At 40.4% G+C, this 17,895-nt stretch overlaps 2 protein-coding genes across 3 annotated transcripts in view; both read left to right on the top strand.

Moving 5' to 3' along the window:
- The window catches only part of ELK1 (ETS transcription factor ELK1), a 679,088-nt gene that overhangs the window by 46,793 nt on the left and 614,400 nt on the right, over positions 1-17,895 (top strand). The gene's annotated exons all lie outside the window — the stretch shown is intronic.
- The window catches only part of SYN1 (synapsin I), a 74,699-nt gene that overhangs the window by 7,550 nt on the left and 49,254 nt on the right, over positions 1-17,895 (top strand). For both annotated transcript variants that reach the window (XM_049767227.1, XM_049767226.1), the window contains exons 2-5: positions 6,503-6,560; positions 6,658-6,749; positions 9,195-9,351; positions 9,516-9,605. In XM_049767227.1, coding sequence (XP_049623184.1) covers positions 6,503-6,560; positions 6,658-6,749; positions 9,195-9,351; positions 9,516-9,605 — 397 coding nt within the window. The remainder of the gene's footprint in view (positions 1-6,502; positions 6,561-6,657; positions 6,750-9,194; positions 9,352-9,515; positions 9,606-17,895) is intronic.

The following is a 17,895-nucleotide window of genomic DNA, read 5'->3' as shown; positions in this document are numbered from 1 at the left end:
GTGTGCATATCTTAGAACTTCTTTTTGGAGAGTGAAGGGGGTTCATGCATTGATGCTCAGGATCCTTCCTGGATCTGTATTCAGGGGCCACACCTGGTATTATTTAAGACAAGTTTCTTGACCTTGCTTGGACTTGGTCTTTACTGCTTGATTCATGTGGCTTTATTATTTGACATACTTGAGAGGACCCAGCTTGTAACTTTTAGATCCATAGTCACGTCATGTCACATGGCCAAGCATGCTTTCTTGCACCAAGATTTGTTTCTCAAAAGGTATCAGTATATAATTCTCTGATGTCAGTGACATATCCTTGGTCCTGAAACCCAAGATGGGGTTTCCTTCATGACTAACACTCCCAATATCATATGACTTATAAAATCATATAACCTAAGTGAAAGAACTGCTTAAATCACAGACTAAACCTACTGCAAAACCTTTTCTGGTCTGGTCCCCACCCAGACCTGGCAATCTTACGTGTCATCTGAAATATAGGTCAAAACATTTGCAGGTGTGGACTATGCTGCCTCCATAACCTAAAGAAGCTCTTCAGGCATTGTGATTCTATATACATAGTTAAAGTATAAAACAATTTATCCTATTCTTTGGTGAGGCTGTTCTACCATACCCCACACTACTAATCCCTAAAGATTATTTTGTTTTTTGGAACATCCCAGTGATGCATGGTGTTGTGTTTATGGGATTATTATGTTACTGACCCTACCCTGATCGGTGATTGTGCCCTACCCTAGGATGTGACCTGGCATTCTGCCCCCACTCTAGGGTGGTACCTGATTCTGCTTCCACCATTGGGTGGTATCTGATCCCACCATTGGGTGGTACCTGATTCTGGGGGATAAAAACAAGGGTCTGTGGAAGGCGAGAGGCTTTTGGCTGGAACTAAGGCTGAGACTTTGGACTTCAGTCTTGTCCACGGAATAAAGCTAAAATTTCCACAAGCCTGACTGTCTGCGAGCTGTTTACCTGCCAATTCACCTCAGAACCGTCGGCTGGACAGGGTGGCAGACGCGTGCTCCCAGCTGGAGGGGAAAGACCTCATCCTCCATCCCTCCATCAGTCAACCTTTTCAGGGGCTGACTTGCAACACACGGGACGTACTCCTGGTTGTGGACGCAGGGATCATTCCTGGTGGGCTTGGGGCAACACAGGGTTCCAGGAATCAATCCTGATTCAGCTATGTACAAGGCAAGCACCTTGCCTGCTGTACTATATCTGTCTCCAAGGTTTTACTAATATGAAACACTCTTGAATTTTGTAAAATTTATTACCCACATTGTGCATGATTCTTTTTTATACTTATTATTATTATTACTACTACTAGTAGTAGTTTTGGGACATACCTGGCAGTGCTCAGTGCTTACTCAGTTCTCTGATCAGAGATCATTCCTGGCAAGGACTCCTGGAGATCCCATAGATGACCATATGTGGTACCAGGTATTGAACCCTGATAAACTGCATACAAGACAAGTGCCCTGCCTGCTATACTATTGCTCCAGCCCCTAGAATGCACAATTTTTATCAAGACAATGTGCTAAGCTTGTCTTGCTCATCTTGCCTAATCAGTATGTTGTAATCAATATAGTAGTATGCTGTAAAATTCTGTCTTGATAGTCTAAGTCCCTTTAGACACACAGGGTAAGAGATATAGCTCTCTGGGAGAATCATCAGCAAGTATTGTCAGTCCCATGTTTCTGATACTTTTCTGAGAAAAAAAGAAAATAATGAATTCACTAAGTTCCTATCCACCTGCTATACTTGGGAGCTTTTAATCTCTAGCAATGGTTGCATGTCCAGTAAAATAGCTTCAAACAAAGCCTGCAGGATTATATACACATCCTCTAAGATCTATCTAGTTTTCTTGATGGCTGGACTGTTTAATTCAATGAAGCTATGATAGAACTAGTGCCCCTAAATTCTTGAGATGATCCAGGGTGCAGTTAATCTTCATCATAACATATGGAATAGATAGAATATAGTCTTTGATTTTCTGTTTTGATTGGGACAAAGGGACTTTAGTTTCAGAGGCATTTATATATAGATTTTATATATAAATATATTTTATATTTCTACTATATATTTTATATATATTTAAAATAAATATATTTATTATATATACATAAATTATATATAAATATATATTTAGAGAATAGAGCCAATTATATACATGCATGAACTGGGAAAGTGGTTTCTAGATATAACTGTGGATCCAGTATACCTATTATACATGAACCAGGACTTCAGTTATTACCTTATATCTACTGTTTCCTAACCTGCTTGGGGCCACTCTTGCCAGAATATTCCTTATTTTTAAAGTTAAATATATCCCCATCTCCTGTCATGAAATATAGTCTTCCTGTTAGCTTTCCAGATATAAGCAATATCTACTGTAAAACATGTCTGCTTTTCTCAGCCTTTTGATGCTTTTCCTCCTTATACTGTCATGAGAGTTCTGGCTTTTCTGCTTAATTTAGTGCAGCTCATTGTTTTCGCTTAGCTTCATGAGTCATCCCAGTAGTGTGTCAGCAACATCTCCGAGAGTCATTGCCAGTGTTTTAAGTTCTATATCTTGGGAGAATGCTCTAATTTTATGCTTCCCTCTTGATCTATTGTCTTCAGGAAAAAGAGAGAGTGCATGCTCAAACTCCAGATGCTTATGTTGCCCTGTATGTCATCCCTCTTTTCCCTTTGCAAACAGTCTCTCTTTGTCTGGCCTCTACCAGTCTTAGGATTTGAGTCTGTTATTAACCTGATCTCTGAAAGAGGAAGAAGTCACGGGTTTGTCTTCCTTCCTTCCTTCCTTCCTTCCTTCCTTCCTTCCTTCCTTCCTTCCTTCCTTCCTTCCTTCCTTCCTTCCTTCCTTCCTTCCTTCCTTCCTTCCTTCCTTCCTTCCTTCCTTCCTTCCTTCCTTCCTTCCTTCCTTCCTTCCTTCCTTCCTTCCTTCCTTCCTTCCTTCCTTCCTTTTTCTCCCTCCCTCCCTGCCTCCCTGCCTCCCTGCCTCCCTGCCTCCCTGCCTCCCTTCCTCCCTGCCTCCCTCCCTCCCTTCCTCCCTCCCTCCCTCCCTCCCTCCCTCCCTCCCTCCCTTCCTTCCTTCCTTCCTTCCTTCCTTCCTTCCTTCCTTCCTTCCTTCCTTCCTTCCTTCCTTCCTTCCTTCCTTCCTTCCATTTGTTTTTGGGCCATACCTGGCAACGCTCAAGGGTTACTCCTGGCTCTGCACTCAGAAATCTCTCCTGGCAGGCTTGGGGGACCATATGGGATGCCGGGGATCGAACTTGGTTCTGTCTCAGGTCGGCCGCATGCAAGGCAAACACCCTACCACTGTGCTACCACTTTGGCCCCATAGAAGTCATAGGTTCTGAAAGGGAACACACATTATCTTATAAGGAAACTTCTTTCAAAACATCTTTCTTATCTTCAAGCAGAAAGAGGGCATATCATATTTTTCTTCTAGTTTTTGGGCCACACCCAGAAATGTTTAGGGGGATTATTACTGGATCTATGCTCAGAAATTACCCTAGGCAAGCTCAGGGAATCTTATGGAATGGGAGGAATCAAATTCAGGTTGGCCGTGTGCAATGCAAATTCTCTACTTGCTCTCAATGAATCTTCTAGATTTCTCATTTTTTCCTTCCATTGGTATTTATTCACCCATATATCAGATTTCAGAGAATCAGTGACATTTAGAGAACAGTCACTCAAATCTGGCTACATTTCCCTCATGACTGTCAAGTACCAGGATATGTCACCAGCTGGTACATTCCCTTCCACCAATATGTCATTACTATCCACTGTCAGTAGAAATTACTTCTGCTCCAAAAACCACAGGGACCTGCTCTGTAACTGCTCATCACATCTTTTTCCACTACAGAAATTTCCAGCATCACAGGATCATATGCCCCTAGTTGCATTCCACTTACATTCTAGCCCAGACATCCTGCATAACCTTGAATTGATGTAGCTGTGTTTCTATAGCATACCATATGTTTTCTGGGGTCTACCTCCTACCAACGATAGCTGCTCGGTTCTTGTTGATTGCTAGGTCACTCAGCTCCCAAAATTGCAATAGAATCTTTTTTGTAATCTGACTTCTCCAACACACTGTATTTTATTTGGGTGAGGGTTTGCTTGTTTTTTTTGGGGCCACACCAGCAGTACTTAGGACTTACCCATGGCTCTTTGTTCAGGGATCACCCTTGAGAGGGCTCTGGAGACCATCAGAGGTTTCAGGGTTCAAATCTAGACTGGCAACGTGCAAGTCCAGTGCCCTACCCACTTTACTATCCTTCTGGCCCTTTTGACCTACTGTTTTAGGTCAAATTATTTGGAAACAAATGTTGAGGGAGACTTTCATGTAGGAGACATATTGGGAAATACTTCGGGACCAATACCTGTAAGAAAGATCTGCTTGGGCAAAGAGAGAAGCTGGTTCACCCAGCATATCAGAGACCTTAGCAGACCTGTGGGGAGTTCTGAGTTCTGAGGAGGTTCCTCATAGTCAGCCCATATTGAGGCACAGGAGCTAGACTTTGTTTTCATTCATAGACCAGGTATAATCCATATGCTGCCAAAAATAAGCTACCTCAACATTGGTCAAGAAAATTCCTTCACAAAAAAAGACAATTGCCAATGGAACAGAACTGTGAATAGTCAACAGCTGGTATTGTGGGTACATTGCCTCTGGGAGGCCAGCTGAGCACAATGCCACAATATCTATTAGAATTGAAAAAGATTTAAAAAATAGTGATAGTGAAAAAAATGCAATTTGGTCCAGAGAGACAGTACAATAGGCAAGCTTGCAAGTGGTTGATCTGAGTTCAATTCTTGGCAATGCATATGGTTCTCCAAACACTACCAAGAGAGACCTCTAAGCACAGAACCTGGAACAAGCCCTGATCACAGTCACGTGTGACCCCAAAATTCGAAAAGGTGAAATTATGAAAATTTCTGAGTGAAATTTTGAGAGAGATTTTCTTCTAGCACCTGTAAGATGTAGGTGTTGGGTCAGTGATGGAGTGTACATATGTATAAATTTATGTGTGTGCACACAAGAGAGATACACACTTGGGGGAAGGAAAGGTTAGAGGTAAAAAGGAAATAGCTGTGCTTGCAGGGGTCTCAAACTCAATTTACCTGGGGGCCGCAGTAGGCAAAGTTGGGATGATCCTTGAGTGCAAAGTCAGTAGTAAGCCTTGAACATTGGGGGTGTGTGACCCAAACAAGTAAAACAAACAAACAAACAAAAAAGATTCCTCTAGGGCAGGGCCACAAAATGTTGTGTGGAGGGCCGCAAGTTTGAGACTCCTGCCTAAGAGTCTTTGGGGCATAGCAGTGAATTCACTATGGCATGGTTGTGTTGTCAGAAACTCCAACTATATACATTTAGATATCCCTGGAAGAGGCTCCACCTCTCATTCCCTTTTCAGCAAAAATCTGATTAGAAATCAACTTCTGTCTGTGGAAAAACTTGCCAGTTAGGAATAGGGTGTAGGAGAGGAGGCCAGTGGATATGGAGCCCAGCTGGGTATGGACTCAGGGACACTGACAGAATAGTTTGTGATGTTTCTATGGCTTCTTCTCATCTTCTCTAAGATGGATCCATCTCTCTATTCAGCTAAATTCTTCCCCAACTTCATCATTGCTGGCTTTGCCTTCTTTAGAACAGTTAGCCTGCTTGATCAACCCACTTTTCCTTTCCTGATACAGCTGTATCATGACTATTGCATCCCTTCCAGAGAACAATCACATGTGATTAATTTGCTCTTCCTTGATAATCAGCCAGAGAGAGAACAGAGAGATGCTTCAGGATGCACAACAGTTACAGGACTGAGTAGTATCCATGCACACTTCATACTTATGTATTCTTTAGCCATGGTTTTCAATGGTTGGTCCTTGGACCAGTGCTGTTCTGCAAGGTTCCAACATGGTTAAAAACCACATGGTAAGTTTATTTTATAACCCATCACCATTTACAAACCTTCACACACTTTTGTTTTATTTTATTTTCATCACCAAAATTCACAATACTTAATGATAGGATTCTATGTATGCAATGTTCCAACCCACCAGAGTAACCACTTCCTTCTACACACTTTCAACATATGTTGACACATTTTTGCAGTCTCCTCTGCACACTTTCAACATATTTACAGTTTACAAAACATTCCTCATTTTGTGAAGATTTTCACAAAATGAAATGATTATGTGATTCATGTGATGAGAAGATGACTAGTTTGAAAACTAGTCTCTGGTTTGAAAATTTATTTTATAGTTTTCAATGAATTTTGACATTTATACATCTTAATGAGGATTACCAAAGAGTCATTGTTCATAGTAAATTGTTGAGCTCTTCCAAGTGTTTCATGTATTATCAAGAAATAAATTGTTTCTCTGGTGGCTCTGGAAGGATGGATGAGGTCTGAGGACTGGCCTGGGTTTTGTCTTTATGAAATTTGAACATTAATGAGTGCAATTTGGTTTTCTTCTCCAGGACAAAGTACTTCAAAGGGAAAAAGATCCATGGAGAAATTGACATTAAAGTAGAACAGGTTAGTTGGAGTAAGTGAACACCTGGGGGTCAACTGTCAAAGCTTCAAACTGAGTAATCATTTTTATATGATGAGTGAGTGTTTTTTTTCTTTTCAGGCTGAATTTTCTGATCTTAATCTTGTGGCTCATGCTAATGGTGGATTCTCTGTGGACATGGAAGTTCTTCGGAATGGGGTCAAAGTTGTGCGGTGAGTATAAAAAGACTGCCTTGTTTTATGGGAAAGATCTAAAGATAATGGAATAATATTCAGTCATGAGAAGGATGTAAATCCTGCCATTTGTGGCAAGATGGGTAGACCTTGCAGATATTATGCTAAGTGAGATAAATATGGAAAAGACAAGTACAATAATTTCTTACTTAATGCCATTGATAGGTTTGTGGAAATTAATTTTAAGTAAAAGGTTGTAAGACAAAAACAAGTCCTCCTCTCATACTGTTATATTAAGGTGTACCAGGATTTTTTCTCATTACCATCTTAACATGGTGACATTCAGTATAATGATACTATTTGAGGACCTATCATATCATTTATATGGGGGATATAAAAAATCTTAACTCATAAGAAACAAATAGTGTTTATCATGGGCTAGAGATGGAAAAAGTGAGGTGGTTGCAGGTCTAAATTTGTTACTGATAGATAAGTTTTTGATATCTAATGCACAAGGATAACAATAGTGTATCATAATCATTAAACATTTAAAGAAACTTAATCTTAATTATTTCCATAATAAAATAATTATGTGATATGATAGATATAAATCATGCTATAATATCAATCATATTATAGTATTAAATGTATTGAATCAAAGCCAAAGCGATAGTTTAACAGGCTAATCACATGCTTTGCATAATGGAGGCCCAGGTTCAATCCTTGGCACTGTGTGGTCCCCTGAGTGCCACTGGGAGCCACCCCTCAGCACAGTCTTAGAAATAGACCCAAACACTGCTGGCTATGATCCCCAAACAACACAAAAGCATCATGAAACCCCCAAATATATTAAATCATTATATTGTACATATTACTCTTTGTTTGTTTTTGGACCACATCTGGAGATGTTCAGGAGCTATTCCTGGCTTTGTCAGTAGGAGTCAATTCCAAAGGTGATTCAAGGAACAAAGAGTGCAGAATAATGAAAACTGAGCCTATTGAATGAAAAGCATGATCAACCTGTTAAGCTCTCTCTCAAGCCTATACATCTAAAAATTACACAATGCAAGTGTATTTCAATTTAAAAAGAATATAAGCACAGAATGTGGGCACACTGCTTTTATTCTTAAGAGTCAAGAATGGTCTGGAGAAATAGTACAAGGGTTAAGGTACTTGCACTGAATACAACCAACTCTGGTTTGATCCCTGACACCTTATGCGACCTGAGTCCACCTGGAATATTTCTGAGCATAATGTCAGAGTATCAGGAGCTGTCCCTGAGCACTGCTTGCTGTGGTTCATGCCCCACCACTACCACAAAAGAACCAAGGAGGGTCAAAGAGATGGCTCAAAGGATTAGTTGCATGCTTTGAATGCAGGAGGACTGGGTTACATCCCCAGAATTGCATGGTTCCCCAAACACCATGATGGGGGGCAACCCCAAGCACATAACTAGAAATAGTCTCTGAGTACTATCAGTTAGACTCCCCCAAAGATGAGCCAAGGGTACCAGCAGATCACACATTGAACTTTTAGTATTAATTTGTCATACAGTATCTACTATGTGCTAGGTGCTGCTGTTGACATTTGACATTTGAAAGATATTTACTGAGCACCATGTATCGAGCTGGGTGTTCTACATTTAAAGAGTGAATAAAAGAAAAGGAAAGAGAAAGAAAGAAAAGGAAGGAAGGAAGGAAGGAAGGAAGGAAGGAAGGAAGGAAGGAAGGAAGGAAGGAAGGAAGGGGAGTAAGGAAGGGAGGAAATGAAAGCTGCATTCTATTCACTGTAATAATGAAAATAAGAAAATATAAGTGTGTTAAGAAAAAATATATAACCACAAAGCTCTGTGTGATTCTCAGATGGTATTTGCAATTTTTATAGTGTAGACCTGTAGTATAAGAGACATTTTCAGGGGGGAGAGATAGCATGGAGGTAAGGCATTTGCCTTGCATGCCAAAGGACAGTGGTTCAAATTCCAGCATCCCATATGGTTCCCCAAGCCTGCCAAGGAGCAATTTCTGAGCATAGAGCCAGGAATAACCCCTGAGCATTGCCGGGTGTGACCTAAAACAAACAAACAAACAAACAAACAAACAGAAAAAAGAGACATTTTCAGGAAGAAATAGGGAGAAATGTTTCAGACAGTGAAAGTAGCCCATAGAGTAGGTCTGAGGGTAGAATTTAGTCTTAGCAGCTAACAGCTTGAAAGAGTGTGACAGAAGTATCAGGACTGGGTACACTGCAACCCGACCTTCTTGAAGAAAGAAGCAGATAGGAGAGGCTGAAGGGGGACACCAGATGGAATGGGAGAAAGGGGCTTGTGGCAGAGAAACAGCTTGTGCATGTGGGCTGAGGTGAGAAACCACTTTGAAATTTCTAGGAGCTGTGTAGATTTAGAAACCTTGTTTTTATCCTAAGGATGGTGGAGCTTTGTGTGGGGTGGGGGGAGGACTCTTAATACTCCTACCCCTGCCACCCCAGGTCTCTGAAGCCGGACTTTGTGCTGATCCGACAGCACGCTTTCAGCATGGCACGTAATGGAGACTACCGCAGCTTGGTCATCGGGCTGCAATATGCTGGAATCCCCAGCGTTAACTCTTTACATTCCGTCTACAACTTCTGTGACAAGCCCTGGGTGGTAAGTGATAGGAAGAGTGCTACTGGCAGAAGTAGTAATGCATGCGTGTATGCATGAGGGAGCTCAAAATTACTGCTTGATTTAGGAGAACTGAGGGAGTTTGTAAGCTTGGAATTCTAAAAGACTTCAAGTCTTGTTAACCATAGCTCTCCTTGTTCATCTAGTTTGCCCAGATGGTTCGACTGCACAAGAAACTAGGGAGAGAAGAGTTCCCTCTAATTGATCAGACCTACTACCCCAATCACAAGGAGATGGTGAGTCTTGGAGTAGGCAGAAATATTACCTGTTATCAATGGACATGTTATCAATGGTATGTTATCAGAGTACACTTGCAGTGTGTATATGGAGAATGAAATTACTTACAAAGTTTACAAGTACTCAGAATTTACTTATGTGATTACAAGGGTGACTGAAATAAATGAGCTAATCTGTTCTTTAAATAGGTAGCTAGCCTCACCAGAATTAAAATTTTATTTCTAAAGGAAATAAACAGTCAATGTAATAAATTACAAATTCTGGTGAGGAGCGTCTGGTGGGAAACTACATGACATACAGAGACTGGAGCGATAGTACAGCTGGTAGGGCACTGCCTTGCATATGACCAACCTGAGTTCATTCTTGCTATCCCATATGGTCCCCTGAGCACAACTAATAGTAATTCCTGAGATTGGAGAAAAGAGTAAGCTCTGAGCACAGCAGCATGGCCTCCAAACAATAAAAGATCATATTACATATAGAAATCAACTCATTATTTTTAATATTTTTCTTCTTTTTAAAAATTCATTAAAGTGATGTGATTTACGAAGTTTTTCATAGTTGAGTTTTTAGACATACAATGTTCCAGCACTGATCCCACATCCAACTTCCCCTACCAATGTTCCTTCCTCTACCTCTGACTAGGTTCCCTCCCCTTCTGCCAGCCCCCTCCTTCAACTTTACTTTTTTTTTTGTTTTTGGGCCACACCCAGCAGTGATCAGGGGTTACTCCTGGCTGTCTGCTCAGAAATAGCTCCTGGCAGGCATGGGGGACCATATGGGACACCGGAATTTGAACCAACCTTTGGTCCTGGATCCACTGCTTGCAAGGCAAACGCCGCGGTGCTATCTCTCCGGGCCCAAAACTTTCCTTTTTTTTTTTTTTTTTTTGGTTTTTGGGTCACACCGGGCAGCGCTCAGGGGTTACTCTTGACTCCGTGCTCAGAAATCACCCCTGGAAGGCACAGGGGACCATATGGGATGGCGGGATTCGAACCACCATCCTTCTGCATGAAAGACAAATTCCTTACCTCCATGCTATCTCTCCGGCCTCTCAACTTTCCATTTTTACAGGCACCTAAGTTTGGTTGTTTAAGTTAGGGTCTCATTTTAGTGTTGTTGACTCAGTGGTTTGGGTATTTATTTCTATCATTCCTTAACACCACTGATGTACCTGAATCCCCGTGAACCTTGCCCCATTATTTCTCATCTGCCTCTTCTCTCCCTTCCCTCCTCTCTGTTTCTTTCCTTCTCTTCTCTATATTCGGGAGCAAGGGTAATCTAGGCATTTTGCCTTTTCAACCATTGTGTTCCCTATTCCACTTATTCTAAATATCACATATAACTGGTAACATCATGTGTTTATCTCTCTTCTGGATTACTTCATTAAACATGATATCTTCCAGTTCTGTGCATGTTATATCAAATTGCATGATTTAATTATTCCTTAACAGCTGTGTAGTATTCCATTGTGTGTATATCCACATTTTCATGATACTCATCTGTCATAGGAATTCTAGGTTGTTTTGGTCTTTTTAAAAATTTTTGGCCACGGGCCCGGAGAGATAGCACAGTGTCATTTGCCTTGCAAGCAGCCGATCCAGGACCAAAGGTGGTTGGTTCAAATCTCGGTGTCCCATATGGTCCCCTGTGCCTGCCAGGAGCTATTTCTGAGCAGACAGCCAGGAGTAACCCCTGAGCACTGCTGGGTGTGGCCCCCCCCAAAAATTTTGGCCACAACTGGCAATGCCCAGGGGTTACTCCTGGAACACTGCGATTTACAAAGTTATTTATAATGCAATGATTTAAGACACTATCTGTTCAAGCACAAATTCCACCATCAGTTTCACCTTCTTTCACCAGTGTCCCCACTCCCCCACCCACCACCATAGCCTGCCTCCATGCAGGCACAAATAAATTTACTTCTTTTTTTTTTTTTTTTTTTTTTTTTTTTTTTTTTTTTTTTTTTGGTTTTTGGGCCACACCCGGTGACGCTCAGGGGTTACTCCTGGCTATGCGCTCAGAAGTCGCTCCTGGCTTGGGGGACCATATGGGACGCCGGGGGATCGAACCGCGGTCCGTCTCCTAGGCTAGCGCAGGTAAGGCAGGCACCTTACCTCGAGCGCCACCGCCCGGCCCCTACTTCTTATTGCTTGTTAAAACACAAATGCATGGGCCTGGAGAGATAGCACAGCGGCATTTGCCTTGCAAGCAGCCGACCCAGGACCTAAGGTGGTTGGTTCGAATCCCTGTATCCCATATGGTCCCCTGTGTCTGCCAGGAGCTATTTCTGAGCAGATATCCCTGAGCACTGCCGAGTGTGACCCAAAAACCAAGGAAACAAAACAAAACCAAAAAACACAAATGCAAATGGAATTACCAAAACTTAGATCAGCAAGGGTCAATTAGAAATGATTGCTATATCTCCCTACTGCATTAATAAAGTCAGGGTCTAAGAACTGGGCTGTGGTTGGTGATAGCTGAGCCTTCTGTTACTGTTTATGTTCATTGAGTTTGATCAATCACTATGTAACTTTCTTATCAGATTTCTTATGTTACTACAGGTCTGACGCTACTATAACTTTGAAGTGTCATGGCCAAGCTACCCAGGTTTATAAAGCTAAAGAAAACTTGGTGTCTTGACAGTTTGATAAGGTTAAGTCACAAAGCTAGGCCATTTCTGGCAGAGGTGGCATTCGGCAATTGTAGTTTATGCAGAAAGGGGAATCTGCCCCCACTTTCTAAGAATACCACAGAGGTATCAACCTGAACCTAAATTACCTCAGAAGCATCAGTGGTTATTATTTTCTTTCTTTTTTATCTATTCTTTCAAAAAACAGTTTTTATTGAAGTATTACTGACATACAACAATTGCAATATTTTATTTGTACTAATTGATAAAAGCTTTAGATATACAAAGATAAATATTCTAATAATAACTGCAATCAAGATAATACAATAATCATCCTCAAGAGTATGTATTTGTAATGTTTTTATTTATTTTAAATATTTATTTAAATATACTGATCTACGATACTGTTGTTTATCTGCTGGGAAGATGGTGGTGGTGGGAATGGGGTGCTAGGTTTCCAGTTGTGGGATGGGTGTGGAAAAACTCAGCCTTCTTTTGAAAAGTAGTACAGAGTTTTCAATGCTGTAGTCTGATCTCACCTGAGAGTATTTAGCAGCTTATATTATTTGATTTTATAGTCAAGAAGCATAGGGCAGGAGAAGTGACGCTGAGTGGTAAGGCATCTGCCTTGCCGGCGCTAGCCTAGGATGGACTGTGGTTCGATACCTCGGCATCCCACATGGTCCCCAAAGCCAGGAGCAATGTCTGAGTGCATAGCCAGGAGTAACCCCTGAGTATCACCAGATGTGGCCCAAACACACACACACACACACACACACACACACACAAGAAGCAGAGCCTTTGTTGGAAGGTGTAGTGTATGATATTGGGCTGTTATAGTTCATGCAGAAAGAGGAATCTACCCCACCCTTTCTGAGAATGCCACAGAGGTATTAGCTTCAACTGGACTACCTGAGAAGTATAGGTAATCATTATTTTCTTTGGGAGCTTGGTGGAGGTGCTGGGCAATTGTTCTGCAGGAAGATTTTATGGTTAATTTCAGTCTCTGTGGCACTGTAGTCTAATAGGATGCTTGATATGATTCTTATGTTTATAAATGTATGTAAGTTATACATATATTATAAAATGTGGTCTCTCCTATTCAACATATTACTAGAAGTACTTGCTATAGCGATTAGGCAAGAAAAAGATATCAAGGGAATCCAGATAGGAAAGGAAGAAGTCAAGCTCTCACTGTTTGCAGATGACAAGATACTATACTTAGAAAACCCTAAAGACTCTACCAAAAAGTTTCTAGAAACAATAGATGCATATAGCAATGTGGCAGGCTACAAAATTAACACACAAAAATCAATGGCCTTTTTATATACAATAATGATAGGGAAGAAATGGACATTAAGAAAATGACCCCATTCACATTAGTGCCACACAAACTCAAATATCTTGGAGTCAACTTGACTGAAGACATGAAGGACCTATACAAAGAAAACTATAAAACACTGCTCCAAGAAATAAGAGAGGATACCAGAAAATGAAAACACATACCCTGCTCATAAATTGGCAAATCTAACATCATTAAAATGGCAATGCTCCCCCAGAGCATTGTACAGATTTAATGCAATCCCTCTAAAAATACCCATGACATTCTTCAAAGAAGTGAATCAAGCAATTCTGAAATTCACTTGGAACAATAAACACCCTCAAATATCTAAAGCAATCCTTGGGAAAAGGAATATGGGAGGCATTACTTTCCCCAATTTTAAACTGTATTACAAAGCAATAGTTATCAAAACAGCATGGTATTGGAATAAGACCGACCCTTAAATCAGCAGAATAGGCTTGAGTACTCAGAGAATGCTCCCCAGACACACAATCACCTAATTTTTGCTAAAAGAGCAAGAAATCCTAAATGGAGCAAGAAAAGCCTCTTCAACAAGTGGTGTTGGCGCAACTGGTTAGCCACTTGCGAAAAAGGGAACTCAGACTCCCAGCTAACACCATGTACGAAGGTAAAATCAAAATGAATTAAAGACCTTGATATCAGACCTGAGACCATAAAGTATATAGAACAACACTTATGTAAAACACTCCATGACATTGAGTCTAAAGGCACCTTTGAGGAAACAGCACTCTCCAAACAAGTGGAAGCAGAGATAAACAGATGGGACTATATTAAGCTGAGAAGCTTCTGCACTTCCAAGGAAATAGTGCCCAGGATTCAAGAGCCACCCACTGAGTGGGAGAAACTATTCACCCAATACCCATCAGATAAGGGGCTAATATTCAAAATATACAAGGCACTGACAGAACTTTACAAGAAAAAATATCTAACCTCATCAAAAATGGGGAGAAGAAATGAACAGACACTTAGTCAAAGAAGAAATACAAATGGCAAACAGGCACATGAAAAAATGTTCCACATCACTAATCATCAGGAAGATGCAAATCAAAACAACTATGAAGTACCATCTCATGCCACAGAGATTGGTGCACATCACAAAGAATGACAATTAGCAGTGCTGGTGGGGATGTGGAGAGAAAGGAACTCCTATTCACTGCTGGTGGGAATGCCGTCTAGTCCAACCTTTATGGAAAGCGATATGGAGATTCCTCCAAAAACTGGAAATTGAGCTCCCATATGATCCAGCTATACCACTCCTAGGGATATACCCTAGGAACATAAAAATACAATACAAAAAAAATCCCTTCCTCACACCTATATTTGTTGCAGCACTATTTACAATAGCCAAACTCTGGAAACAGGCAAGATGCCCTTCAACAGATGAATGGCTAAAGAAGCTTTGGTACATATACACATGGAATATTATGCAGCTGTCAGGAGAGGTGATGTCATGAAATTTTCCTATACATGGATGTACATGGAATCTATTATGTTGAGTGAAATAAGTCAGAGGGAGTGAGAAAAATGCAGAATAACCTCACTAATCTATGGGTTTTAAGAAAAATAAAAGACATTTTTGCAGTAATTCTCAGAGACAAAAGCTGGAAGGTCCAGCTCACTACATGAAGCTCACTACAAAGAGTGATGATTGTTGTTAGAGAAATAACTACATTGAGAACTATCATAACAATGTGAATGAACGAGGGAAGTAGAAGCCTGTCTAGAATACAGGCAGGGGTTGGGTGGGGAGGAGGAAGATTTGGGACATTGGTGATGGAAATGTTGCAATGGTGAAGGGTGGTGTTCTTTGCATGACTGAAACCAAACTACAATCATATTTGTAATAAAGTTGTTTAAATAAAGACATATAAAAATAAAATATGGTCTATCCTGGAGAATGTTCTGAATGAACTAGAGAAGAATTTGTATGTGGCTTTTTTAGGATGGTAGGCCCTGTATAAGTAAATACATTAGTGTCAGCTATTTTAGTTCCTCATTTAGGACTCTTAGTTTTTTATTTTTACTGATGGTTTGTCTAACAGATCTACCCAATGGTGACAGTTGCTTTTTGAAATCTTCCACTGACTATTATACCTCCAAGCATCTGTTTCTCCAGGCTTGTGAACAAAAGTCTTGCAAACTTTGCTGACCAGACATTTGGTACATATGTTACAGTTAGTAATTCTTGGCCTATTGTTGTCTTGACCAATAAGTAGTGTACATCACTGTCTCTAATGATTTTCTTTAAGTTGAATGCAATTTGGATGTCCCAGCTCTTTTTTGTTTGTTTTCCATTGGCTTGTATAATTTTTCCATCCTTTAACTCTGAACATGTGTCTATTCTTTCCCAGAAGATATCTTTCTAAAAGAAGTTAATGGATGGATTTTGTTTCCTGATCCACCCTCCCATTCTCTACCTTTAGATGTAATTTTTTTGTTGGTTTTTGGGTGACACCCAGCGGCAGCAGTCAGGGGTTCCTCCTGTCTCTGTGCTCAGAAATCACCTCTGGCAGACTTGGGGGACCATATGGGATGCCAGGATTCTAACTGTTGGTTGCGTGCCAGGCAAATGTCTTTCTTACCGCTGTGCTATTGCTCCAGCTCCTTATGGAATTTTTTTATGGAATTTTTCTTTTGGTATTTGGCCCACACCCGGCAGTGCTCAGGGGTTACTCCTGGCTATCTGCTCAGAAATCGCTCCTGGCAGGTTCAGGGGACCTTATGGGACGCTGGGATTCGAATCATCTTAGGTCCTGGATCGGCTGCTTGCAAGGCAAACACCGCTGTGCTATCTCTCCAGCCCCCTTTTTATGGAATTTTAACCCATAGACGTTTAGGGATATTATTGTTATAAAGGGCTGTTTGCATTTTACCATACATCGTTTTTGCTTCTACACTTGGGTATTTGGTTTAGATAAGTGGCCTTTTAATTGTTCATTCAGGGCTGGATTGGTTATCACAAATATTTACAGCTCTTGTTTATTTGAAAATGTTTCTAATCCCTCCAGCCAGCTAAATGACAGCTTTGCAAGGTAGTGGACTCTAGGTTGAAAGTTTCTTTCATTCAGTAAATTTAATATTTTCCATTCTTTTCTCACCTGTATCCTTTTATATGGAAGATATATTCTGATTATTATATTATTTCCCTTATATTTAAAGTTTTTCTTCTCTTTGTTGCTCTATCTTTGATTCATCTCTCTCTTTGCTTTTTACCATTTTGATTACTATGTATATTGGTGTTGTCCTGTTCAAGTCTATTTTATTTGGTAATTTTGTCGTCCTGAATTTTCACTGCTGCTTCTCTCCAGAGTGTGTGAAAGTTCTCAAATATTATTTCTCCTACCACTTCTTCCTCCCCCTTACCCTTTTTTCTCACCTTCTGGTATTTTATAATTTAGAGATTATTTTTCTTGTCTTTGTTCATTAAGTACCTTTCTTTTTTGTTTTCCTTTTCTTTTTGACTTCATAATCAATGCTGGCTTGTATTTTGTCTTCAAATTCATCTATGCAGTTCTCCCCATGTGAGATGCCACTAATACGGCTTGCTAGTGTATTCTTTAGCTCCTTCAATTTCATTTGTATTGAATCTCTTTGAAAAGTTCTTTGAGTTAATTGACTTTATCATCTATTTTTTTCTTTATTTCACTGGAAATGCTTGTTTAATTTCTGTCTTTAATGCAGTGAGTGTTGATTTAAGACCTCATCAACCAGGTTCAAGTGTTTTTGATGGGCTTGGGGACTTGCTCTACCTGTAATTGAATATGAGTTTCTTAGTTTCCCCCTTGTTCTTTGAGTTTTTGTAGTTTTAATGTTGGAATTTTAGATTCCTAGATACTTGAGAATTGATCTGTGGTGTTATTTATACCAGATAGCTATTAGTAATACCAATGCTTTTCCAGGTTATTTTCCTTACCATGCAGTATTCCTTTAGTATGCCCAGGGAATTGTTAGCTAGCTATTCCTTTGAGTTAACAGATTTAAAAGTGTATACTGTCTGAGAAATAGGAGTGCCACATTCTACCTACCTCCAATATAAGAGATTTATATAGTAATGTTTTGGGGTTTTTGTTTTTTGTTTGTTGTTTTTTGGGGCCACATCCAGTGGCTCTCAGAGGTCACTCCTGCTCATGCTTAGAAATCGCCCCTGGCAGACTTGTGGCTGTGCAGGATTTTAGAGCAGGGAGAAGGTTCAGGCTCCACAGGGCATCCACCTGCGTTTATAGAAATCAACTAATTGTTATAAAAATGATCAAATATTTCTCTTGATAGGAATATTTCCAATAATACAGATTAA

Source organism: Suncus etruscus, chromosome X (genome assembly GCF_024139225.1).
Source record: "Suncus etruscus isolate mSunEtr1 chromosome X, mSunEtr1.pri.cur, whole genome shotgun sequence".
NCBI lineage: Eukaryota > Metazoa > Chordata > Mammalia > Eulipotyphla > Soricidae > Suncus > Suncus etruscus.
Note: the sequence above shows the minus strand (reverse complement) of the source record. Positions and strands in the feature narration are given on the sequence as shown.